The sequence below is a fragment of the Ictidomys tridecemlineatus genome, chromosome 1 (genome assembly GCF_052094955.1).
Source record: "Ictidomys tridecemlineatus isolate mIctTri1 chromosome 1, mIctTri1.hap1, whole genome shotgun sequence".
NCBI lineage: Eukaryota > Metazoa > Chordata > Mammalia > Rodentia > Sciuridae > Ictidomys > Ictidomys tridecemlineatus.
This window is the reverse complement of record NC_135477.1, coordinates 9,579,568-9,604,605: the sequence shown is the minus strand read 5'-3', so window position 1 is coordinate 9,604,605 and position 25,038 is coordinate 9,579,568. Positions and strand designations below refer to the sequence as shown.

Here is a 25,038-nt window from a genome sequence, read left to right as displayed (position 1 = left end):
CAGTTGCTGTTGTGTCAGCCATGTCTTTCTTTTTGAGACTTTGCTTTATGCTTTTCTCTAATTGATATACTATTTGAAACTTTCATCTACTTCCATATGAAATGGCTCAGTTCATAGTCTTTGCTTTAAGAATTTCTGTTTAACTAAGATTTTGATAAAATTTATAAAATTCCTAAATGTACTCAACTTTAACCGTTGTACTCAGAATATTCCTGTAGCACTTTTTTTTTAAGCAATTGAAATTCTTGGAAATTACTGTGATATGACTCCCTAGACAAATATTAATAATCCTCTTAATGATAGCATGACTTCTGATGATTATCATGTTACTATATCCATAGATAAAGTTTAAATTAGAAATAATTTTGTGTCAGAAATATATGATAATAAGTTCTGAATTAAAGTATTTTTAATATTAAAACACTAGTAGTTTTTAATTGAAATTTATAGTAAAATTAGATATTAGGAAAACCTTATTTTTCAAATAAACTTTCCAAACAAAAAAATGTATTAATCTTTGTTATTTCTAGGGGTATTGAATGGACAAGTTTGACAGGTTTTCTTTCTTTTGCTACCTCAACACCAAACAATATGGGATTAGTGAGAAATGAACTTCAACTGGTTGACCTTCCAACAGGTTTGTATGTTTAGACTGTTAAAAGATTCACCATTGTTTGTCACATTTGTCAAAGATGCTGCTATTTATAGAACATGTTCCAGAATATTTTCTTTCACTTAGGAGTTTTTTCTTACATTCTGTGATTATATATTCATTCTTTTGTTTTGTAATAATTGCCCCAGAAAAATATCATCATTGTTTTTAGGGAAACATTGTTAACACAAATACATGATAAAATGGAATAACATTAGCCTAAACAGACAGATTCATTAAAAAAATATGATACTCAGTCCAGTTGAAGTATTTTGTTATATATAACTAAATATTAATTTTAAAATAATTGTTTATAGTTAGACTTTTAGCTTCTCTGCTTTGAGTTTGGGCCTTTAGTTGACTCAGAAGGCTGAAGCAGGAGGATCGCTAGTTGGAGGCCAGCCTTAGCATCATAGCCAGACCCTCAGCAACTTACCAAAAACCTGTCTCAAAATAAAAAATAAAAAGGACTGGGGATGTAGCTCAGTGGTAAAGTGCCCCTGACTTCAAGTCCCTGTCTCCCTCCCCCTGCAAAAAAAAGTTTGAGCCTTTGTAGGAAACTCCTTTAAAAACTTATAGATTAAGAATAGTTTTCATTTTTAAAAATTATTTGTTCTTTTTAGATATACATGATAGTAGAGTGTATTTAGACATACATACATGAAGTATAAATTATTCTAATTAGGATCCCATTCTTGTGGTTGTACATGATGTGTAGTTTCACTGGTTGTGTATTTGTATATGAACATAGGAGAATTATGTCTGATTCATTCTACTGTCTTTCCTATTCTCATCCCCCCTCCCTTCCCTTCATTCTCCTTTGTCTAATCCAGTGAACTTCTCTTCTTCCCAACCCCCCAAAATAATTTTTAAATGTTAAAATATAGTCTTGATAGTCTCTGGCTGACTGAAAGGAAAACTCAATGGGTAGTTTGAAGATGTCATAATAGAAAACATTCCAGTAAAATAACTTATTCAAAATTATTTAAAACAATCCAATGAGTTTCAAAATAAAGCAGTTGAAAATTGCTTTGAGTTTCATCATGTTATAACATGGGCTGTGATTTTGAATAGGTATTTTTAAACAAAAGTTTCTTTAAAATGATGTAATAAAATTAATATAGATGATTTTAAGTAATAAGGACACATGTATGTAATAAGTCACATGCATGATTTCTTTTGTATAGTCTCAATATATATTTCCAAGTTCTCAAAGATATAGTTGTTCTTAACTCAAAGAATTAGCCCCACCTTTTCCAGTGTAGTCTCAAAAGGTTGTTACCTGTGGGAGTGACCTTCAGCCCCAGCTTCCTGATTGCCAATGCCCTGGCCCTCTCTCCAGTAATGTAGTGTCCCACAATGTCATTTTCTAGTAGCATTCACTGAAAACAAACAAACAACAACAAAAAAAACCAAAAACTCCTTGCTTGTTTTTTTCCAATGGGATTAAGTCAGGATTGTTAAGTAACTAAAAATTTACCTTTTGAGGAATGAATGCCAAGAGTAATAGTTACTGACTTCCTCCAGTAGGCATTGGAGTTTCCAGCCTGTAGTTTCCTCTGAGGAAGACAGCAGACCAGGTTTGTGGGGTACAAAAATAGCATAGTAAGATTCTATGAGATTGACTGCCTTTAGCAGAGAGGCATTCAGCATCTTTTAATTCATTATATTCTCTTTTATTTAAGGTAAACAAAATCTAAAAAATGAATTAAAATGTTTATTAAGACATGAATTAAAATTTGTGTACTTTTTATTCATAGAGAAACAAGAAACATTTTCTTTCTTCTAGCAGTTAACTAATTATACAGCATACATAAGCACTGTAGTTATAGTTCCCTAAATTCCATGTATAGAGGTGTTTTGGTGGCAACATGTTCAAAATACTTTATTTTGCATGTGGGACAAGAAATATTCAATACTTGTTCCAAGAGACTTTTTTCTGCTACTTAGTATTTGGAAACCTAGAAGATTTTATAGGACTTTAAATATATGTGTAGTTTTTGTAGTAGACAATTGCTTTGTTATAGATGCTTTAAAATTTTAGAAAATGGTATTTAATAAACTTTAAAACAAATGAAAATGTCTTTTTATAAAATAGATATTTAAATATAAGTGATAGGTCATTGTATATTGAACTATTTTTTGAATTTAATTATTAGAAACATCTTAGAAGTAAATGGAAGAATGAACAGGAGAAGACAGGATAGCACTGATCAGATGATATCAGTATAGCTTCTTATTTCTTACATGTTTTTGGTGCTTTTTCACATTTTCTTTAATGTTTGCAATTAAAGGAAGGAGCATTGCTTTTCGTGGTGAACGAGGGAGTGATGAATCGCCCATTGAAATGATTAAAGTATCTCATTTGAAGTAAGTGTCAACCTGAAGAAATCTATGGTGTTATCTAATGAAATCTTATAGATTTGTTAAAAGATTTTTAAGAAAGAGGGAATATACTAAACTACATATGAAATATCTTGGTGATTACAAATGGTAATGTGCACCCACATCAAAGAAAATATTTTGGCCATCAAATTAAATTGCTATCACTTTAAATTCCCCACTTCTGAAAGAGAGAAGTAATTTGGGGAAATCTTAACATGTCATTAGATTAATAAAACCAGTGGCCTACTTTTTGATCTGTGGTAGCTGGGTTGATATAAATGTGCTTTACCCTTTAAAAAAACTATTTTTTTAATCTTGTGAAATTCTTGTGTACTTCCACTAAGCATGGGGTTATTGAGTGAAAGAACTCATTTTCTTTATAATTTAGACCCATTTATTTTTAGAAATTTTTTGTTCCAAGAGAAAATACATGTAAAAAGAATTATTAAAAATAGAAACTGAATGAAAGTCAGTCAAAAAAACAAAGAAAGAGTAAGCGTCCTAATAGTTTTCTAAGTTATTTTAGCTTTTTCAGGATCTGTGTATTTCCATATAAATTTTAGGGTCAGTTTATCAGTTTTACCAAAAAAGCTTTCTATGATTTTGATTGAGATTGAATTGAATCCGTATATCAGAATAGGAAGAATGGACATCTTGACATGTTTTGCAATTCATGAACCTGATATCTCTCTCCACATATTTGAGTTGACTTTAATTTTAGTAATATTTTGAAGTTTTTAGTGTGTAAGTCTTCATGTAATATTTTTTATTTCTCTTTGATGCTATTATAAATGGAATTTTTTACTTCTTTTAATTTCAATTTTCAATTACTCATTATTTGTATACTGAAATAATTTCAGATATTGTCCTAGTATCTGTGACCATGCTGACCTTATTTATTAGTTCTGCTAGCATTTTTGTTTGTCCTTTAGGGTTTTCTACATAAATAATTTTGTTATTTGCTAATAATGACACTTTAGTAGGGGGATGGTACTGGGATTGAATCCAGGAATGCTTAACCACTGAGCCACATCCTCAGCCCTTTTTGTATTTTATTTAGAGACTAGGTCTGGCTAAGTTGCTTAGAGCCTCACTAAGTTGCTGAGACTGGCTTTGAATTTGCAGTCTTCCTGCCTCAGCCTCCCAAGCCTTTGGAATTATAGGCTTGCAGTGATTCACCTGGCAAAACACTTTTACATATTTCTTTCCAGTCTGTAAGCCTTTTATTTCTTGCTTCATCACACTGATGATGGCTTCCAGTAAATGTTGAATAGAAGTGGTGAGAGAGCTGACATATTTGCTCTGTTCCAGGATCTTAAATCCTGGAAATTTTGATATAAGCATTTAATGCTATGTAAGCAATATTTTTTTCTATAACCTATAATTTTTTGAATTGTTGTATAATATTTTAACATTTCCATGGAGTATTCATAGGTGTATTTTTAAACTTTGAACTATTGGGGTGCTTTTCCTAGGTACATCTTTTTGTTGTTTTCTAGTTTCCATTGTGGCCATAGAACATGTTTCATTTTATCCCAGTTTTTTAAATTTAATGTGATTTGTTTAATGACCCAAAATGTTAGTTAGTACATGTTCCATATGCAAACTTGGAAAGGTATATTCTGCTGTTGATTAGAGTATTCCATGTCATGTCTAGTTGGTTGATACTGTTATTCAAGTCTCCTATATTCTTACTCATTTCTACCTGCTTATTCTATGAAGGACTGAGATTGTTGAAATTTCTAACTTTAGTAATGGATTTATTTTTCTTTTGAAGAATTCCTTGCGTTGGCTATTTTGAAGCTATTATTAGGTACATACATGTTTATATCCTTTTGTCTTGTTGATTTCTTTATTATTGTGAATATCTTATCCTCAGTACTAGTATTTGTTTGGAAATAAGTCTGATTTGTCTGCTGTTAGTATCACCACTCCAGCTTTCTCTTGGTTAGTGTTTTGTAGTTTTCCATCTTTACACTTGTAATCTACCCTTGTCTTTATATTTGAAGTTTGTTTCTTATAGATAGCATGTAATTGGGGCTTGTTTTTCTATTTGGCCTGACAGTCTCAGCCTTCTCATTTCAGTATTTAAATAATTTATACATAGTGTAATTGTCAATATGGCTTGTGTTTAAATCTACCATATTGCTAGTTATTTTATATTTTCTATTTTTTCATTTTAAATGAATTAGTAAAGTTATTTTTTTAGTTTATTTAGTTTAATCTTTAATACATAAAACATCATTTGGTCTAATGTGCATAAACAAAAATCCTTTAAAGGTGCCCAATAATATTTAAGAGTGCAAAGGAGCTCCAAGACTAAAATTGTTGAGAGTTGCTTATACTGATAGGATTCCAGTCTCTTCTGTTTTCACTCTCATTCTAAACATTTGGCTAAATTCGTACTGAATTTCATGTCTAAAACATTAATCACAGTTCCCCTGCTTCAAAACATTCAGGTTTTGAAGTTCCCTGCTTCAGAACACACAGATTAACTGTGTCAAGAATAGGGGGGCATCCTTTTTTAACCTAGCTGGCATTTAAGGTCTCTAATAATGTGAACCAAAATTCACATTTCAATCTTCTTTTTTTAAATTTTTTTCCCACATACTCTGCATTTAAGGTGCATGTTTCCCAGTACACACTGTCCTTTTCTGTTGTCATTTGTCACATCTGTAACTCTATCTAGAAGACCATTTCCCTGTTGTCAGAATTAATCTCCTCTTTTGCAGTGGATCTTCTTAGCGGGTATCTCATTGTTTAACATTAGTATTTTATAGACATGCTGTTATGTTAGACATAATAAGCAGTGTACTGTAGTACATTACATAGTCCATTATGATGTCTAATGTTCTTATCTCTTTAGTCCCTCTAGCATTTTGTGAGGTAGGTATGGTTAGTATTATTAACACAATTTTAAAGATAGAGTAAAATTCAAAAAGGTTATGTGGCTTGCCTGAAGCCCTATAATTATCAAGTTGCAGGCATGATACCGAGTGGAAGATTCTGAGTCCTTTGATGTGCTGGGTACAGGGATCTTCCTACTCTGTCCCATTTCCTTGATGTTAGCCATCATTTATGTATAATGGTTCAGTTTCTTGCAGTGGTTACTGAGATATCAGTTCACCTTTGTGGAATTGCTTTCACCGACTTCCTTCTGTACTTCCAGGCTTGAAAGACTGAACAAAGTGGCTTTATTTGTTGCATACTTACTGTGGTGGGATGATAGAAACTTTATATACTTTTAATTGTTATCGTAACCTGCGTACTAATTCATTGACGTAGGTAGTAGTATTCCCATGGCAAACGTGAGAAATAGAGCTTTAGAAGAGTTATTGAGAACCTAGGCCACGCCTTCTTCTGAGGTAATCTACCTCCCTAATGTGAGGAGGGTGTATGTAACTCCCAAAGGTCGTTTCAGAGCTTCACCTCCTTACAGCTGTTAATCATGGGGGCTGACTTGGTTTAAATTGATATGCTTCAAATGTGTCATCTGAGCTTTCTGATTTATTTAACTTTTAATTTGTACTAATTCATGAAGAAATTTTTGCAAAAGGAGCTTATTTAGTAATTTTGTTCATTTTATATTTGGTTCATTTTAGGCAGTATTTGGCAGTTGTATTCAAAGATAAACCACTGGAATTATGGGATGTTAGGACTTGTACCCTTCTTAGGGAAATGTCCAAAAATTTTCCTGCAATAACTGCTTTGGTAAGTTATAGTTTAAACACTAGTTAATTTAGGTATCTAAATATGTGGTATATTTTGTTTTCTTTAGCTTAAATTGCCATCATTACTGCCAAGTATTTTTCTTGTTAAAATTTTTTGAGGGAAGATGATCTCATTAATTAGAGATAACTGTTTATTTTCTAGGATGGGTTAATTTAATATTAGATTAGTGCAATTCCAGTTGGATATTTTGAGCAACCTGATAAGCAGAAGAAATGGCAATTATCCTTGAAAAACGAGGAGTAAATGTGGGAGTTGTGGGGTCCACACTCCCTGATATTAAAAAACATGATAAAACTTATAGAAGTAAAATCAGTGTTGTACTGACACAAGAACAGGAAATGGACCAACCTAACAAAGAGCCCAGAAACAGACCTGTGTGAATACTCAATTGCTGAATGTTCAGTGAAACAGCACCAAAGCAGAGGATGGGCAGACTGTGGGAAATTGTTGAGGAAAGTGGCTTACCTGAGGAAGAAAACCAAAGCTATGTACAAGAGAGGTCTCCACAAGATTAAAGACCTGTGTGTGAAAAAGGAAGGCTATAAAATTAATAAAACTAAGTACAAAAGAATATTTTTGTGAACAGGGGCAAGAGAGTACATTATAAGTCCAGACTAAAAAAAAGAACCAATGAATTTGACTTCATCCCAATCAATGCTGTTTGATTAAGGGTATCGTTGTCAAATAAGAAATGTTCCTGTGTCTAAAGTTAACTAGGAACTCCTACAAATCAACAATGAAGAAACGGGAATCCCACTGGAAAAATGGACAGAGTGTGACAGAGAAACCCAAAAGGCCAACAAGCATGTAAAAATGTTCAAGCTCCTTGGACATGGCACTGCACACCTGTAAACCCAGTGACTTGAGAATCTGAGACAGGAAGATTGCAAGTTTGAGGCTTTCCTCAGCAACTTATCGACCTATTTTAAAATATAAAAGACTGGGGGTGTGCTCAGTGGTATGGGCCCTGTGGGCTCATTCCTTAGTGCTGTCGAAAAGAAAAGAAAAATCAAAAAAAAGAAAAGAAAAATAAAACTCATTGTTTTTCAGAGATGCACAAAGGGAAATAACCACGATATACCTTTTAGAATAACAAAAATTGGAAAACCAGATAGTGTGAACTGTGGGTGGGATGCAACGGTAGGAATCCTTGAGCACTGAGCATCTGAGTCAGTAATGAACTTTTATAAGTATTTTGACTGCAGTGTCATTTGTCATGATGGGAATTTGGAGGCAATCTGGTGTCCTTTGCTGAGAGAACAGACAGATTAAATGTTGGTGAATGCCTGTGGAGTGTTATCTACTATGCAGAACCAATAGGGAGATGACTTAAAATATGTTAAGAATAATGAAAAGAGGAAGAAATAATGCTGTATAGCAGTACTACTTATGTAAACTAGAAATGCAATTATGTAAAATAACTACTCTTTAGGAACTTTTACAAATGAGAAGATATTGGATTAAAAGCGTTGGAATTGGTGGGTATATAAAAGAATCAACAAGAGGAACAGTGCCAGGCCTAATAATGGGCCCTGACTCCAGGAGCATGATTCTTACCCTGTGCAGGCGAAGGGTAGGCCTGGGAGTTGAGGAGTAGGAGATGCCACAATTGAATTCATTTTTTTCATTTTGTAAAAGAGAAAGCATCAAAATGGTCATTAAGTTTTCTACTTATGCTCTGATTAAAATACATTCATTCGGCCTTCCTATAAATAGGTACAATCTGAAGAACAATTCACATGCAGCAATAGTAAGTGGTACTGGCCAGTGGGGAGTGTGCCATATTCTGGAAGGATGCTTTGGCAGAGGAGACCTGGCACTTCTGTGTTTGTCTGTGTTTGCTTCACAGGAGTGGTCACCATCTCACAACCTGAAGAGCCTGAAGAAGAAACAGCTTGCTACCCGAGAGGCCATGGCCCGCCAGACTGTAGTCTCAGACACAGAGCTGAGTATCGTGGAGTCCTCAGTGATTAGGTACAGTTTGCCATTTCCTTCCAATATCATTTATACTGTCAGTATTGTGACTGTGAAGTTGACAAGTATCATCTAAAGGCATCTGCTGTAGTAGGTTAGACTTTGTTTTTTTAACATACTTGGTTTCATATTTCAGTGTATAACCAAAATCTGAAAAGTTAATTTTATTTTTGTATTACTTAGTGCATTCAGTAACATGCAATACTATTCACCCATCTATCTTTTAGTGAATATGTTCATTTTGTGCCCTTCTGCTCCCTTCACTTCAGTTTCCAAAATTCAGATGAATGTAGTGTAAACATAGAGATAGCTCATGTTATTCTGTACACCACAGAAAATGCTTTGGAAATTCCAAATTTTTATATCATCCCTATCCACACCATTTTAAAAATAAAAAGCTTCAGAGACTGTGAGAGGTCAGTGGAACACCACTCTTCTGTTGATTGAGTTGAGTAGCAAAAAAAAAAAAAGTTTCTGTTACATTTATAATACTGTTTTCCCCCATAATGGATAAACTTTCTCCCATGATGTAACTATTTAGAAGTGATTTTATATTTTTACTTTATTAGCTGGGCAAGATTTATTTTAGACTTTTAAAATGGTTTTGGACCTCTTGTTAATGCATCTGGACTGTGGGCAGGTTAGTTAATGATGAGTGTCACTATAAGGGAAAAAGATCTTATTTTTCTCTATCACAAAGCTTGTTGCAGGAGGCAGAAAGTAAATCTGAACTCAGCCAGAACATCTCTGCTCGGGAGCATTTTGTATTTACCGATAATGATGGCCAAGTTTATCATCTCACTGTTGAAGGAAACTCTGTGAAAGATAGTGCTCGGATTCCACCAGATGTGAGTCTAACCCTTGATTAAATCTCCATCACAGTTCTTATCAAAGATTTTGTGATCCATAGTCAGTGAAGGCATAGTTAAATTGGAAGGCTTCTTCAAGAAAACTTCATATAAATAAATTTTACTGTTTAAGAAGACATTATAACTGATTAAAATTGTGCCATACTGCTAGAGAATAACATTGTAACTGTTTGATGAAATATTTGCCATGTACTACTCATTATTATCCCCATAATAATTGGTGTATAATTATCTCCATTTTATCTATAATGAAACTGAAAGAGAGTAAGTAACTTTTCTCAAGGTTACCTGGCTTATTTATATGGCAGAACTGTGTTTGAAACTGAGGTCTAACTTAATCATCTGTTTATTTCCATTTCAAGAATTTCTCTCAGATTTGACTTATAGAATCTAGCATTATTTTCAGAGAATAGTAATCAGATTCTAAGTGTGATAGTATTAGTATTTACATCTATATCGATAGATATACATCCCCCCACACCTTTTTTTGGCCTTATGGAATTCTCTAACTAAGGTTTATTCTCAACATTCATCTAACAGGTTGTTTTTAACAGATGAATTAAAAAAATGCTTTTGTTAACTAATACAAACTACTAGAATGGTTAAATGGAGGAATGAGAAGATTTTTTAAATCTCCATTTACTTAAAGTTTTTTTAAAAAGTAAAAAATTCATTTACTTAAAGTTGCCATCTAAAATTGGGATGTTCTGGTGAAAGGCCAACCCCCTCACCAGGCTCACAGTCTTCTGAAATTACAGTCAAGATGTTGGCCAGGGCTGCAGTTATTTCAAATACAGCGGGGGCAGACAAATCCACTTCCAGGATGGCTCATTTAATGGCTATTACAAAATGCTGGCTGTTGGTGAGAGGCCTTCATTGTTCCTCCTAGGACCCTCTCTGTCAGGCTCCTTGAGTCTCTTCATGGTATGACAGCTGGCTTCTGCTGGAGTGATCCAGCAGAAAGCAAGAGGGAAGTCACACTGTCATTTCTATTGTAGTATGCTGTATATTCTCAAATCAACCCTTTTCCTGTAGAAGTGACGACCAAGGGCCATGTGTACCAAAAGGCAGAGTCAGTGGGGACCTCCTAGGAGATGGCTACCAATCTTCCATATTAACAATTGTAGAATAATTGATTATTTTTTCTAAAACAAACAAACAAACAAAATACCCTTTATGACTTCTAAATTGAAGCTAACATTCAAGAGTGCTTTTCAAAATGTAATTTGATCTTTATTATTGTATAGAACAAATCACACCTGAAACCTAGTGGTACCTAATATTGCCAAACATATTCAGGATTTTGGAAGGATAAAATAATACAAAAGTGGAAGCTTGTTTGGTAATTATAATAGTAAAGAACTTTAAATGAAAAACTATTATTAGAATTGAGCCATAGAGTTTCAGCATAATGGAGTCATCCTTTGGAAAGTCCCAGTTTGCTCTCTTAGCATTCTATATGGCTGCTCCTCTGGAACCCCAGAGAAAGCACCATCTGAGCTCTTCCAGTGCCATGCAATAACAGCCCAGTCTCTCTGTTTTCTAATTATTGCACATTGAGAGTAAAATGTAGAAACTCTTGAGTAATTTTTGAAATGCCATTCCCCTAGCCCATGCCCTAGAGAAATTTTAAACATTTCGATATTAGACATGTGAGTGTTCCATTTTATAAGTGCTTTTTTCAGAATTGTCATTGCACCTCAGAGTTTTTAGAATCCCATCTCTTCGTAGAGGCCTGAGTAAGGATATAGCAAGTCTCTGTTCTGCCAGCAAGATAAAACTCCCTGAAGGAATGACCAGCTTCATGAGAATGTAGCCTTCAATGAAATTAGTAAATATTTTAGAGCAGATTGCTTTTAGGGAAAGGAAATTGACATCTATATAGTATGTGAGAAATTTATCAATAACAAATTTTTATTTGTTATTTTTACATTCTGAAATTGTTTTCCAGTGACTGATATAGAATGTAGGCTGAGATTTGGTTTGTTTTAATCCAATATTTATTTTAATATGCTCTCAAATGTAAAGTATTTGACATTCATTTTGAGTTGAAACTCTTCCTCTGGATTTTGACCCTAGAACTGTGGAGTATATAAAATGGCAAAAGGAAGGAGAAAGCTTGACATATTTTAAACAATGTATCTGTGGAGAATTCTGTAATTGCGCTTATTTAGAAAGTTGGAATAGACAGTGAATGTCTCTGTCTTATACCAGTCTTACCTGTGATCACCGAATGTCCCATTTCACACATAGGCAGCATTGCAGTATCAAGTAGTGTGCTCTCCTTAGGTTTGGGATTATTTAGCACCACAATGCAGGTATTCAGCCCTTCTTCTCCAAGCTCCTCTGTACCTCCATGTGCTTGCGTCCCATCTGCTCTCAGATGGAAAGGTCTAGACAGTCCCTGCAGTTGTATTAGTACATCACCATGAACTCAAAGCTGATGACAATGATTTCTTGTGTGTGTGTGTGTGTTGCTGGGGATAGAACCCAGGGCTTTGATTTTGCAAAGCAAGCACTGTATCAACAGAGCTATATCCCCAGCCCGAGTGACAATGATTTCTAGACTAATTTGAATTGTAATGTTCTATTTTTTTAAAGTTAAAGGCAAATTCTTAAATGTTATGTTAGTTTGGTCAAGAAAATAAAAATAAGGTTTGAGAGCATTGTATTTATATACAAAATTTCATTTAATTAATATAAATAAATTTCTTATTGAGTTCATTATAATATTAATTTTAAGCCATCTTCTCCTTTATTTCTTGACTGCCACAAGGATTTATGCAATATTTGGTGTAGGTGGCAGTGTCGGTTAATAGTCAATTTGTCAACATCATTTCCTATTCCTAACCATTGGACATCATGTGAATTCTTATATTTTACTATAAACGCAAAACCAAGACTTAATTTAATAAATACAGAAGCAGTTGAATAGTAATAGTATTTAATAGCTAGCGTATATCAAGTCTTTATAGTGTGGCAGACATGGTTTAAGGCCTTTACCTTTATAAATTTATTAACACTGAGGAACATCTTCTAAAGTTTCATGAGCTTACTCTACTCTGTTAGTGATAAATCCTAGACACAGAAAGGTTAAATAAATGTGCCCCAAGTCCATGCCAGTTTCAGTGGGTAAAGCTGAGATTCTAGTCCAGGCTGGCTGAGTCCAGCACTCAGGCTGCTAAGCTGTCTGCAGTACCACCTCTGTACATCTGTGGGAACTGAGTCCTCTTCTTCCCAGTTGAATTTATTACAGTTGTGTCTCATTCTTATAATTAAATTGCTGTTTGTAACTTCTTTGCAGAAATTCGAGATAATATCAGTAAAGTTCTGGGTCTTCTTTTTCAATAGAAAAATCAATGTATAGTTAGTATGAAATTAATGATGTTTTCCTTGGGATGAATTTATTTGTCCTTTTGCAGTGAGAAATAAGTTAAAATCAGTTCTCTGGAAAGATTTTCCTTTACTTTCTTCATATAGCTTGCTTTCTCCCAAGGTATTTCTCCCTCAAAAGGCATCCCTTCTCTATTGATCTACCCAGAAAACTTATTTATGTGTGTTTTCATTGCTGTTGTTTTCTAGGGAAGTATGGGTAGTATTACCTGCATTGCTTGGAAAGGAGATACATTAGTGCTTGGAGACATGGATGGAAATTTAAATTTTTGGGATTTGAAAGGCAGAGTATCCAGGTATGAGCCAAGAATGAAATCTTTGTTTAAAAAAAAAGAAAGAAAAAAAGAAATGGTAATAAGCAACCTCTTGGTATGGTCTCATTGAAGGCCTGTGACTTACAAACAGGACCAATAAACATGGCCAAGTGAAGCTTCAAGCCTTGGGTCCCTTGTCACCTGAACTTGGGAAGAAGGGCTTTGAGCCAAGCTCTGGATCATTCACAGTAAACACTTACCTGCAAATGGTCTAGGCAAAAGCAGCTGTTGATGGGCAGGCCTTCCTGTCAAATGCAGACCCCATCCCAGAACGTAAAGTTGTTCTCCTGTTATAAAAAACAGAGCTAGAAAGATACATTGGACAGTTCCTGGGGACTAGATTTACTCTTCATTGTATTGTTGTTGTTGTTTTTTTTTTTTTTTTTTTTTTGGGCTTGTCTTTAGGGGAATACCTACACATCGGAGTTGGGTGAGGAAGATTCGTTTTGCTCCTGGCAAAGGAAACCAAAAATTAATAGCAATGTACAATGATGGTGCTGAAGTGTGGGATACTAAAGAGGTAGGCAGCCCCATGAGGGTAAAACATAAATGAGGCTACCAGTCACAGGGGCTAGTTTTGTTTTTCCTCTTCTCCTGATTTAGAGAGGAAAAACTGTCTAATAGGTGTGTCAAGCTTCTCCTAACTGATTAGTTTCTTCTTTTAATATTTTACTTGTGCAGTGTTTGTTTTAAAGGTGACAGCTTCACAGGTCTTTCATTGCATTTGAGACCTTTAAAAGATAAGCTGCATGTGGAAGATAGGCCAGGAGAGGCTGCTGAGTTCTGCCCTTGCTTGGGGCCTAGCCACACTGCACTGTCTTCCTTGATAGTTTAATCCAGAATAATAAAGGTTTTTTTTTCTGTCTGATAGTGATGACAACATTCACTCTTGCAGGTTCAGATGGTGAGCAGTTTAAGAAGTGGAAGAAATGTGACCTTTAGGATATTGGACGTAGACTGGTGCACATCAGATAAAGTGATCTTGGCGTCTGATGATGGCTGCATCCGAGTCCTAGAGATGTCTATGAAGTCTACATGTTTTAGAATGGATGAACAGGAGTTAACTGGTATGGAATTCTCATGAAAGGATGCTCTGAAACCAGTAGTTTTGCCACAAGCTATTTTCATCTAGAGAGAGAGCTGCTATTTTTTCATTTCAGTCTCATTTTCCAGAAGTCTTGAGTATGAGAAAATAAATGAACTTTAATCTTGAGAGTTTATGACTGCTGAGATGTGTGCTCATGATAACTGCAGGTGCCAGTCATTCCCAACTTGGGTTTCCTAAGTGTGCCTTTCTGACCCATTTCTGTGCGGTTTTTTAACAAACTACATTCATCATGGCTTACTCAGAATTTAAAAGGACTCATCAGAGGAGATGAATCTAGTGATAAGACTGCTGGCTTCTTAATTGAGAGATTAAAAAAGTCAGCTTTTGGGCTGGGGATGTGGCTCAAGCGGTAGCGCGATCGCCTGGCATGCGTGCGGCGCGGGTTCAATCCTCAGCACCACATACAAACAAAGATGTTGTGTCTGCTGAGAACTAAAAAAATAAATATTAAAAAAAAAAAGTCAGCTTTTGTCTTAGGAAGTGCAATGTTCATCTTTGGAAGATACTTGTGGAAGGAAATAGTTCCTGTGATCCTACCTGGAGCAGAGCAGGAACTTTCTGCATTGGGTATTCTCTTAGCATACCTTTGGTACATACTCCAGACTCTATTTTTGTAGAAAAGTGCTTGAGAAACTCATTTAGTCTTTAGTAAGTCAACTCTGAGAAATGTCTGTGCCTTTGCAGAGTCTATTTTTGGTACTTTTGGATTAGTAAGGTTTTAAAAACCTGCCCTTTCTCATTATGTTCAAACTGGAGGCACTGCCAAGTTACTGCTGATATTGGTTGGGCTGCCTTTAACTTACCTTATTACTAATGAGGTATTTGTATCTCTTAGCACTTGGTGTTCATAATTCAGTAAGTATTTTGCATTTATTGCAAAATAAATTATTATCTTAATTCAGAGGACAAATTTCAGTGGAGATACTTGAGCTCTATTTGGATTTTATAAAATTTTCCACTAAAAAAAAAATTATGGATCCAAACATGGCTAAAAGTTATCTAATAACTAAATCAGTTTTAATTTAGGTGAGATAAAGTATATTCATTTCCTTCATAATGCTAGCCATTTTTTAAATGCTCAGTAGCCATACATGACTATTGGCTGTTGAATTGGGTAGCACAGTCTGAAGTCTATTGGCAACATAATTGATAGATTTGGATAATGTAAAGTAATTATGTCTACTCAACATGGAGGGGTCAGTCATGAGGCTGAGTTGTAAAAAGCCAGTGGCCATTCCCAGTTTTCCAAGGAATCTCTGTACTACTTTCCATATTGACTACACCAATTTGCAGTCCCACCAGCAGTTTATGAATGTACTTTTTACCCCACATCCTTGCCAACACTTATTGTTGTTTGTTTTCATAATAGCTACCATTCTGACAGGAGTGAGATGAAATCTTAGAATAGTTTTGATTTGTGTCTCTAATTGCTAAAGATGATGAAGTTTTTTTTCATATATTTGTTGATTGATTCTTTATCCTCTTCTGAGAAGTGTCTGTTCAGGTCCTTGGCCCTTTTATTGATTGGGTTATTTTTTTTTTTTTTGGTGTTTAGTTTTTTGAGTTCTTTATATACCCTAGAGATTAGTGCTCTATCTGATGTGTGAGGAGTAAAAATTTGCTCCCAAGATGTAGGCTCCCTATTTACCTCACAGACTGTTTCTTTTGCTGAGAAGAAACTTTTTAGTTTGAATCCATCCCATTTATTGATTCTTGATTTTAATTCTTGCTCTATAGGAGTCCTATTAAGGAAGTTGGGGCATAATCCAACATGATGAAGATTGGGCCTACTTTTTCTTTTATTAGACGCAGGATCTCTGGTTTAATTCCTAGGTCCTTGATCCACTTTGAGTTTTGCACGTGTTAAAGAAAGGGGTTTAATATCATTTTGTTGCATATGGATTTCCAGTTTTCCCAGCACCATTTGTTGAAGACTCCTTGGAAAACTGGGAATGGAACCACCATTTGACCCAGCTATTCCTCTCCTCAGTCTATACCCAAAGGACTTAAAAACAGCATACTACAGGACACAGCCACATCAATGTTTATAACAGCACAATTCACAATAGCTAAACTGGAACCAATCTAGATGCCCTTCAGTAGATAAATGGATAAAAAAAATATGGCATACATACACAATGGACTATTACTCAACAATAAAGGAGAATAAAATCATGGCATTTGCAGATAAATAGGTGGAGTTGGAGAAGATAATGCTAAATGAAGTTAGCCAATCCCAAAAGAACAAATGCTGAATGTTTTCTCTGATATAAGGAGACTGATTCATAGTGGGGTAGGGAGGGGGACCATGGGAGCCGAACTCTAGACAGGGCAGAGGGGTAGGAAGGTAATGGAGAGGGCAGGGGGTTAGCAATCATAGTGGAATGTGATGGACAGCATTATGCAAAGTACATGTATGAATACAAGAATTGGTGTGAATATACTATATATACAACCAGAGATATGAAAAATTGTGCTCTATATGTGTAGTATGAATTATAATGCATTTTGTTGTCATTTATTAAAAAAAGAAATTAAAGGAAAAAATAAAAAACAAAAAGCCAGTGGCCAAGTAAATATAATTTTTTAATATTTTAAAATCACGACCATTGTTGGTATCTGTTTGGTCATTATACTGAGTCTATGATTCAAGTAGTACCAAAGTTTAATACCTTATTTTACTTAAAAAAATTTTTTCTTTCTTTCTTTCTTTTTTTTTTTTTTTTTTTTTGGTCTAGAGCCTGTGTGGTGCCCGTATCTCCTTATTCCAAGGGCCTCCCTTGCCCTGAAAGCCTTCTTACTACACCAGCCTTGGAATGGATGGTATTCTTTGGACATTTCTCATGTGTAAGTTTTTTCATTTTTATTTTTCTTTCATAATATACTTGGAGGTTGAAGGACACCCATGAAAATCAGCCATGGTATACACTCCAGATCTCAGAAGGAATGGAGTCTTAAAGTCAATCAAAAAGAAGGCAGAGACACTAAACATCTCCAGTCTGCCTTTTATGTCTGTCTCTGTGGGTCCTTGTGAAAGTGTGGGTCAGTGTGAAGCCGGGAATACATAGGTTGCTTTCAGGTGGCTGGATGGTCACCCTGCGGTCTGAATGTGGGCTTGCCATGATGATGAAAAAGTGAGTGTGGAGACGACCAATGGAGGATGGGGGATTTGAGGCCAAGCCTAATTCTTTTAAAAGTAGCATCAGTGGGCCTGCTTCAGAGGTATGTTTAGTCTAACATCTATCTATCTAATAGTTTAAAAAAAAAAAGTCACAGGAACTATTATTAATTAAATCTACAAATGTGACTGAACTTCTGTCATATGAAGCAGATAGATTGGCATTGGGTGAGGGGTTTTTTAAAAATATAATGGAATGTGTGTTCTCAAGAACTGTCTACTTAGGGAATCAAATGGCCACTCTGTAAGGCAGAAAGAGCAAATTTATTTATTTATTATAGTTCTTCATTAAAATGAATTTTTTTAACCTGAAAGTTTTTAGTGCCAGCTGATAAATTTTCCAAGAGTCTCTCTTTATGCATTTCTATAACTCAGTAAGATAAAAACAGATATTAAAGATGATTTATGGGTCCTGTATACATTGTTGCTATGTTAATTTATAGCTGGATTTTTAACTAGGCTCTACAAAGAGGTTTTTTTCCTATATTAAAACAATGTTTTGTCTGGTAAAGAAAAAGGTGGTTGTAAATGGAGAGAAAATGAACTTACTCAAAATCTTTTCTGTACAGTGATTATCCAGAAAATGAAGAAATAAAGACTCTCCTTCAAGAACAGTTGAATTCATTGTCTAAGTAAGTTCTGTGAGTTTTATTAGAAGAAAAAGAATATGCGAAAGCAAAACAAATTAGTTGGGGCTTTTTAAAATTTAAATAATTTGTGGTTTTAAAAATGGCCCAAGAAGAGATCATTCTTATATTGTAAGAGAAGGACCTGTTTAATAATTACAGGGACAGAGCATTTGTTTTCACTAAGTTCTCAACTACCAGACTGCTCTGGCCTCAGCTCAGGGCAGGTCTAGGATCTGTGTTTAACATCCTTATGTTTCGCCACCCTCTACCACAAACCCCTGTGAAGCCCTGTGTTAGAAGATGCACACAGGTGACTCTTAAGACTACTTCCCTCATTTAAACTGAGTCCCGTATCTGGTACTATGTGTGCATAGGTCTGGCTGAGAAATTAATATGTTCCCAGAGCCAAGAGTATGTACTGGGAATAATAGTGCAAAGGAAATAAAAAACCGTGGGTCCACATGGAGTTCTTGGTAAAGTGTAAAATATTTTTACAAACTACATTGCCACATGTAATTATAATATTTAACAAATTAAGGATCCTAGAATGTTCTGTTGGTAGAAAATTCGAAAGAATTATTTTATTGTTTTCTGTATCCAAAAATTAAATAAGTGGGAAACTGTAAAGAATACCTTCCCTCTGATTTATGAATATTCCAAATTTATCTATTTTAGAAACGTAAATTCATAGAAATACTAGCTGTTTTTTTCTTAAATATTTTACTTTTAGAATAGTTTCAAAATAAATTTTGAATGCTGTCTTCTCTAAAGTATGTACTCTTCCTCATGATTAGTAAAATAATTTAATCAATGAAAATCTGATTCCAGTTGCTGGCAACTGTTCATAGTTTCTAAAACTCCCATGGAATTGTTGCATGCCTTCAGGGCTGAGCTGGAGCACCATCTCCTGCTGGGGGATAGATGCTGGTGCTCCAGGCCCAGGTCCTCTCAACTCCCTCACCTTTTGTCATCTCGGTATTGAGGCAAAGTGACTTTGTTTTCATAAGTTCTAAATACATCCATTGGGTGGAATTTTTACATCTCAAGAACATATTGCCTGTAATCCTAGCGGCTTGGGAGGCAGAGGCAGGAGGATCACGAATTCAAAGCCAGCCTCAGCAAAAGGTGCTAAGCAACTCAGTGAGACCCTATCTCTAAATAAAATATAATATAGGGCTGGGGATGTAGCTCAGTGGCCGAGTGTCCCTGAGTTCAATCCCTGGTACCCACCCCCCAACCCCAAAAAACTGTATTGATTTATCTGGTTTCATTTTTTTTTAATTCAAAATTTTTGCTTTACCTCTCTGGATTCCTACCTACAGTGACATAAAGAAACTCTTGCTTGATCCAGAATTCACTCTCCTACAGAGGTGCCTCCTTGTTTCAAGGTAATACTCTGAAGTATTCTGTATAAGAGACAGAGAATTTCAAGTTAACTCATTTAACTTTATCTTGGCTTATGTAAAAGCTACAGCCAAATTCTCATATTTTAAAAAAATATGTGAGTTCTGCCTCTGGATTTGACTGTTAATTTTAAGAACAGTAGTAGTACAAGTATGGGGAAAATCGAATTACATTTAAACATGAGATCTAGGCCCTTCTAAATAGAAATGACTTTTTCCTACACAGCTTTAAAATGTGTTTTAAAATATCAGATTCAGGCTGGATGAGATGGCTCAAGCCTACAGTCCCAGCCATTTGGGAGGCTGTGAAGCAGGAGGAATGCAAGTTTAAGACCAGCCTCAGCAACTTAGTAAGATCTCAAAAAATAAAAAGCACTGGGAATGTAGCTCTGTGGTAAAGCACTCCTAGATTCAGTCCCCAGTACCAAAATAATAATAAAATATCAGGTACAAACAGAATGTGTTTAAATATACCAATAAATTGTGTTCAGAAGCACTAGCTTGTACTTTATCACTGTAGAGTTGTCACTTACAAAAAGAAAAAAAAAAGACTTTTCCCTCCATGCTCCACAGAGTAAATATATAGCCAGCTGTCCCAGAGAAACAACTTCCCACTGTAGTCCACGTTGTCTGCTAATGGCAAACCAGATGGACAGTTGGTCTGCACATAGAACAGAGAGATGTTGGGGTCCACAGGAGCCCTATGCAATCAGGCCCCTGTATTTTGTTGGAAACCCAGTAGCAGAGCTGGAGAACTTGATACATCATCCCTGTCCCCTTCCTAGGCTCTACTGCAGTGTCCTGATGGACTTGGAAATGATAGCGTTCTCAGGCCCAGGCTTGCTGTGTGAGCCGTAACTAACCTTGGTTTCACTCCTCAGGCTTTATGGTGACGAATCAGAGCTGCACTTTTGGACAGTGGCGGCCCACTACCTGCACAGCCTGTCCCAGGCCAAGTCAGGGAGTACAGTGGTGACCAAGGAAGCCATTCCTCGGGACAAATTGAGCAACCCACTGGATATATGCTATGATATCCTTTGTGAAAATGCCTATTTTCAGGTATTATACTTTTTAAAAAAGTATTTAACCTTTTTATTTAAATATTTAAAGCTTTTATCTTGATTATTTGTTTCTTTCTAAATATCTCAGAAAACTTTAAAACTAAGTTAAATCTCTCTCCTATAGAGAGATGGCCTTAATTTTTCAGCTCTGACAAACTCTCATATGTGTCTCTGAAAAAAAAAAAAAAAAGACAAAAAAACTAAGTTAAAGTCCATATCATAGAAATAAGTCCTTTGGCATAATCAGGACTTGCAAAGCTTACAAACACTGAGTTTTAAAATTTTACTATCAATGTTAATTTTTTTATTTGTCTGAAATATTTCAGCTTAGAAGATTCATTTCCCTACAAGTAACAAGTCGTTTATTCATAGTTTAACTTTACTATTCAAAATGTGTAAAGATAGCTTCATAATTTTGTTGCTTTCCATCAGAATACTTCAGTACATGCAGGGTTTTTTCATCCAGTTCTATTCAAGTGCCAGTGGCTATAAGCAGCAGACATGCATACAAAGGATAGTACATTTCGACATTTTTGCTTTCCAAATTTTTACTAAATTGTTGAATTTTGGTAAAGTTAATTATCTAGCAATCTCACCAGTTAAACTGACTTTTCTTAAAATAATCTTTTCAAGTACAGTAAAATTGAAATAATTCTAAAGTTTTTTATAATCCATCTCAACTTTTTTGTTTTTCTCGTACTTTAGAAATTTCAACTAGAAAGGGTTAATCTACAGGAAGTAAAGCGGTCAACTTATGATCACACCAGGAAATGTACAGACCAGCTACTGCTCCTGGGTCAAGTATGTCAGTTTTTATAACTCTTTTCATACTTCATGAATTTTCTAATTGATTAGTATTTCAGACTGTCGTGTGTGTGTGTGTGTGTGTGTGTGTGTGTGTGTGTGTCCCCTTCCCAATAAAATTTTGGCTTTCTTTAAAAATAAAACAAGTAGCATTGTGAGAAGGCACAAATGTGGTTAGGCAGCTTGTGCTTTTGGCTTCCTTGATTGAGGGTGAAGCCCAGCTCCTGTGCATTATTTGTCGTTTCTGCATCAACCAGCAAGGAGATGAAAGCACCCAATATCCCACTGTTTTTATATTTACTTTAGAGAAGCAGTGTTTCTCTTCTGTTTAAGTTTCGCTTATGTAAACAAAACATTCAGGAGCATTTTTTGAAAATAATGTATTCCTTAAGCTATAGACTTTAGTGTTCCGCATTCTGAATTTTAAAAGGCTATACTAGAGGAAGATATTCTTAATTATAATTAGAAAACTGTTTCTCTTATTAGACAGATAGAGCGGTACAGTTGCTTTTGGAAACAAGTGCAGATAACCAGCATTATTATTGTGACTCGCTGAAAGCCTGTTTGGTCACCACTGTCACCTCATCAGGTCCCTCTCAGAGCACCATTAAGCTGGTGGCAACCAACATGATTGCCAATGGCAAGTTGGCAGGTAAGGTACACTTTGTGGTGGCATCTGTCAGTGCTCACGAAGGTCAGACCCATGCTCAGCTAAGTGCTTTGTTACTGAGGACATGTCTTTCCTGTGTATGCTGAAGGAAAGAAGTTATTGCTAGCTATTTGTGAAGTGGCTGTAATTTATTCATCTAAGCCAGAACTTGTTTTCAGAGTGAAAGGGGCACTATTAATAATTGTAAAAACAAGAGAGATAAGCCAGACAATCCCAGACACACTAAATCTAGTGTGTGTGATCAAGCTTGTTAGTGAGATGGGCTTTACCTGTTTATTCTCTGGGCAGTATTTGTGTTTATTACTCTGGTTACTTGAGTGGTAACCTTGTAGAACTCTATTAAAATTTAAGTCAAGAATGTCTCCATTAGTTCCAGGTAGAGTACCCCTTTTCCAAAATGCTTGAGACCAGAAATATTTCAGATTTTCTATTTTTTTTTTTCAAATTTGCAATTTTTGTGTAGAAATAATGAGATGTCTTAGGAATGGGACTCAAGTCTAAATAGAAAATTAATTTATGTTTCCTATATAGTTATACACATAGCCTGAAGGCCAGTTTATATAATTTTTTTGATAATTTTATGCATTAAACAAAGTTTCATGGTATGGAATTTTCCATGTGTGACATTCAGTGTGCAAAATGGTTCCTATTTTGGAGCATTTTGGATTTCAGATTTTCAGATTTGTATCCTCAGCCTGTGTAAGATGCTCAAGACTAGATGGAAGCAGATGGCAGCTGATTTTACTCTTTAATGATGTGTCCAGAAGGTTGCTATTGTGTCTCCTGAGAGGGCTGCTCTTCTGTCTTCTAGAGGGCGTTCAGTTGCTCTGCCTGATAGACAAAGCTGCGGACGCCTGCCGCTACCTGCAGACATATGGCGAATGGAATAGGGCAGCGTGGCTTGCAAAGGTAGGTGATTCCAGAGGAGCATTTGAAGTAGAAAGCTCTGTCTTCACCTCTCACTCATGATTTGGAAGTGTTTTATGCCTGCAAACTTTCTTTATAAATATTTTTCTTAAAATTCTTATCTTCCCTCTGTTTTTTGTAAGTTGCATCTCTTCTTATTAATAGAGCTTGTATTGGTAACAAATAAGTGAAAGAAGCTGACTCTTCTCTCTGCTAGAGTCTGACCCAGCCTGCAGTCCAGGGGTACTGTCAGGCCCCTTGGTCCCACAGGTGCAGGTCACTGTCACTGGCTGCCATTTGTGGTAAGCAGCCACTCAGGGCATTGTTTTGGTAAAGCAAAGGCTAGCGTTTACTTCATAGGAACAGATCTCACTTTGATGTAATTATTTTAATGCAGGATGTTTCTGTTTCTAATGTGGGCATCTTTCCAGGTCCGTTTGAATTCTGAAGAATGTGCTGATGTTCTGAAGCGGTGGGTGGACCACCTTTGCTCCCCACAAGTCAATCAGAAGTCAAAGGCCCTCCTGGTCCTGCTCTCTCTGGGCTGCTTTTTCAGTGTGGCGGAGACACTTCACAGGTACATCTCGAGTGCCCCTGGCTCTCTGGACTGCCCTGATTGATCAGTCACACTTCCTTGAGGCTCTGGTGGATGGATATAGTAGTGAAAGAAGTATCCAGTTTAGGTTTATTTTTTAAAAAACCTGAAAGGAATTGAACCATCTGTATTCATAATTCATTTGGTCTAGAAACTATGATATTTTACTACCAATATATTAGCCAACCCTAACAGGCACTTATTTAAAATGAATATATTCTTCTGCCAGGTGGGCGCAGTGGCACAAGCCTGTAATCCCAGCCATTCGGTAGGATGAGACAAGAGGATCACAAGTTCAGGGTCAGCCTGTTAACTTACAAGACCTTGTGTCAAATAAATTAAAAAGACCTGGGAATATAGCTCAGTGGTAGAGTACTTGTTTAGTATGTTTAAAAAAAAAGAAGAAGAAGAATATAAAGAAATCTTGAGAGAATCAGGAAGGATTCCTCTTTAAGCAGAACAGCTGAAGGAAAGCCCAGAGAGTGGTAAAAAGGGGGTACAGCAAGGTGTCCCTTCTGACCTTTTCAAGGAAGGGAACCCATTGCTTCTGATGGAACATTTACTTATTGAAAACTAAAGGAGGCGAACATGACAAAAGATTATTTGTTCAGTCCATACAGTGAGGACGTAGTCTTTTGTCATGCCTTGGTAGATTTCTGTGATTTAAAGTGTTTGACAAAGTTCATAAGCATTTGAAGCAAAGCTTGGGTTGAGGACTTATGTATTCTCTCTTCCCTTTTTGAACTGGGCCTGGGTGCTGGGAACGTGTGTACAAACCTTCATATAGAAACATACCCCTAGGTGGTTCTGCCTCTAGGCCGCAGAGGCTCACGACTGTTCTGTTATATTGGACAGCATGCGGTACTTCGACAGAGCCGCGTTGTTCGTGGAAGCGTGTCTCGAGTATGGTGCGTTGGAAATCAATGAGGACACAGATATCCTTTATGAGGGTGTTGATGCTGAGGGGGAAGAAGTGACATGAGTGGGGCTTGGAATTTCTCTAGTCAAACTGCCTGGGCAGAAATGATATTATATTGAAAAAGATCCATGTTTTGACTCACCAAAGCCAGGTGAGAGAGATGGGAGGAGGAAGAATTGGAGCGAGGGTCACTGTACCACTCACCGGCTTCGGCCCTGGCTCGATGGAGGGGACACTGAGAGGACTGCACAGGAGGAACCCAATTCCATAATGCTTGTTTGTATTTCAAAGGAAGCTGAAGAAATAATTTAAGAAAGGCATAAGGACCTGGTACTATAAAATAGTATTCTTAAATAAATTTTGTGTGTTTATCTGGAAAGTATATACTGAAAAATAAAAAAGAAAGATTCCCACTGCACCCATGATGACAGTCTGATATGGAACAA

General features: G+C 35.9%; 1 protein-coding gene across 4 annotated transcripts in view; it reads left to right on the top strand.

Moving 5' to 3' along the window:
- Positions 1-25,038, top strand: part of Wdr11 (WD repeat domain 11) — a 53,937-nt gene that overhangs the window by 27,117 nt on the left and 1,782 nt on the right. The window contains exons 12-29 of one of the 4 annotated variants that reach the window (XM_078038352.1): positions 531-637; positions 2,947-3,022; positions 4,815-4,850; positions 6,640-6,748; positions 8,619-8,743; positions 9,444-9,591; positions 13,195-13,301; positions 13,725-13,839; positions 14,215-14,386; positions 17,166-17,274; positions 18,175-18,237; positions 19,557-19,622; positions 20,519-20,696; positions 21,404-21,499; positions 21,989-22,154; positions 22,984-23,081; positions 23,510-23,655; positions 24,529-24,971. In XM_078038352.1, the coding sequence (XP_077894478.1) occupies positions 531-637; positions 2,947-3,022; positions 4,815-4,850; positions 6,640-6,748; positions 8,619-8,743; positions 9,444-9,591; positions 13,195-13,301; positions 13,725-13,839; positions 14,215-14,386; positions 17,166-17,274; positions 18,175-18,237; positions 19,557-19,622; positions 20,519-20,696; positions 21,404-21,499; positions 21,989-22,154; positions 22,984-23,081; positions 23,510-23,655; positions 24,529-24,655 (2,044 nt within the window). In that variant the 3' untranslated portion in view covers positions 24,656-24,971. Of the gene's footprint in view, positions 1-530; positions 638-2,946; positions 3,023-4,814; positions 4,851-6,639; positions 6,749-8,618; positions 8,744-9,443; positions 9,592-13,194; positions 13,302-13,724; positions 13,840-14,214; positions 14,387-17,165; positions 17,275-18,174; positions 18,238-19,556; positions 19,623-20,518; positions 20,697-21,403; positions 21,500-21,988; positions 22,155-22,983; positions 23,082-23,509; positions 23,656-24,474; positions 24,972-25,038 lie in introns of those variants that run through there. The other 3 variants (XM_078038409.1, XM_005320730.5, XM_078038461.1) reach the window with 3 other exon arrangements.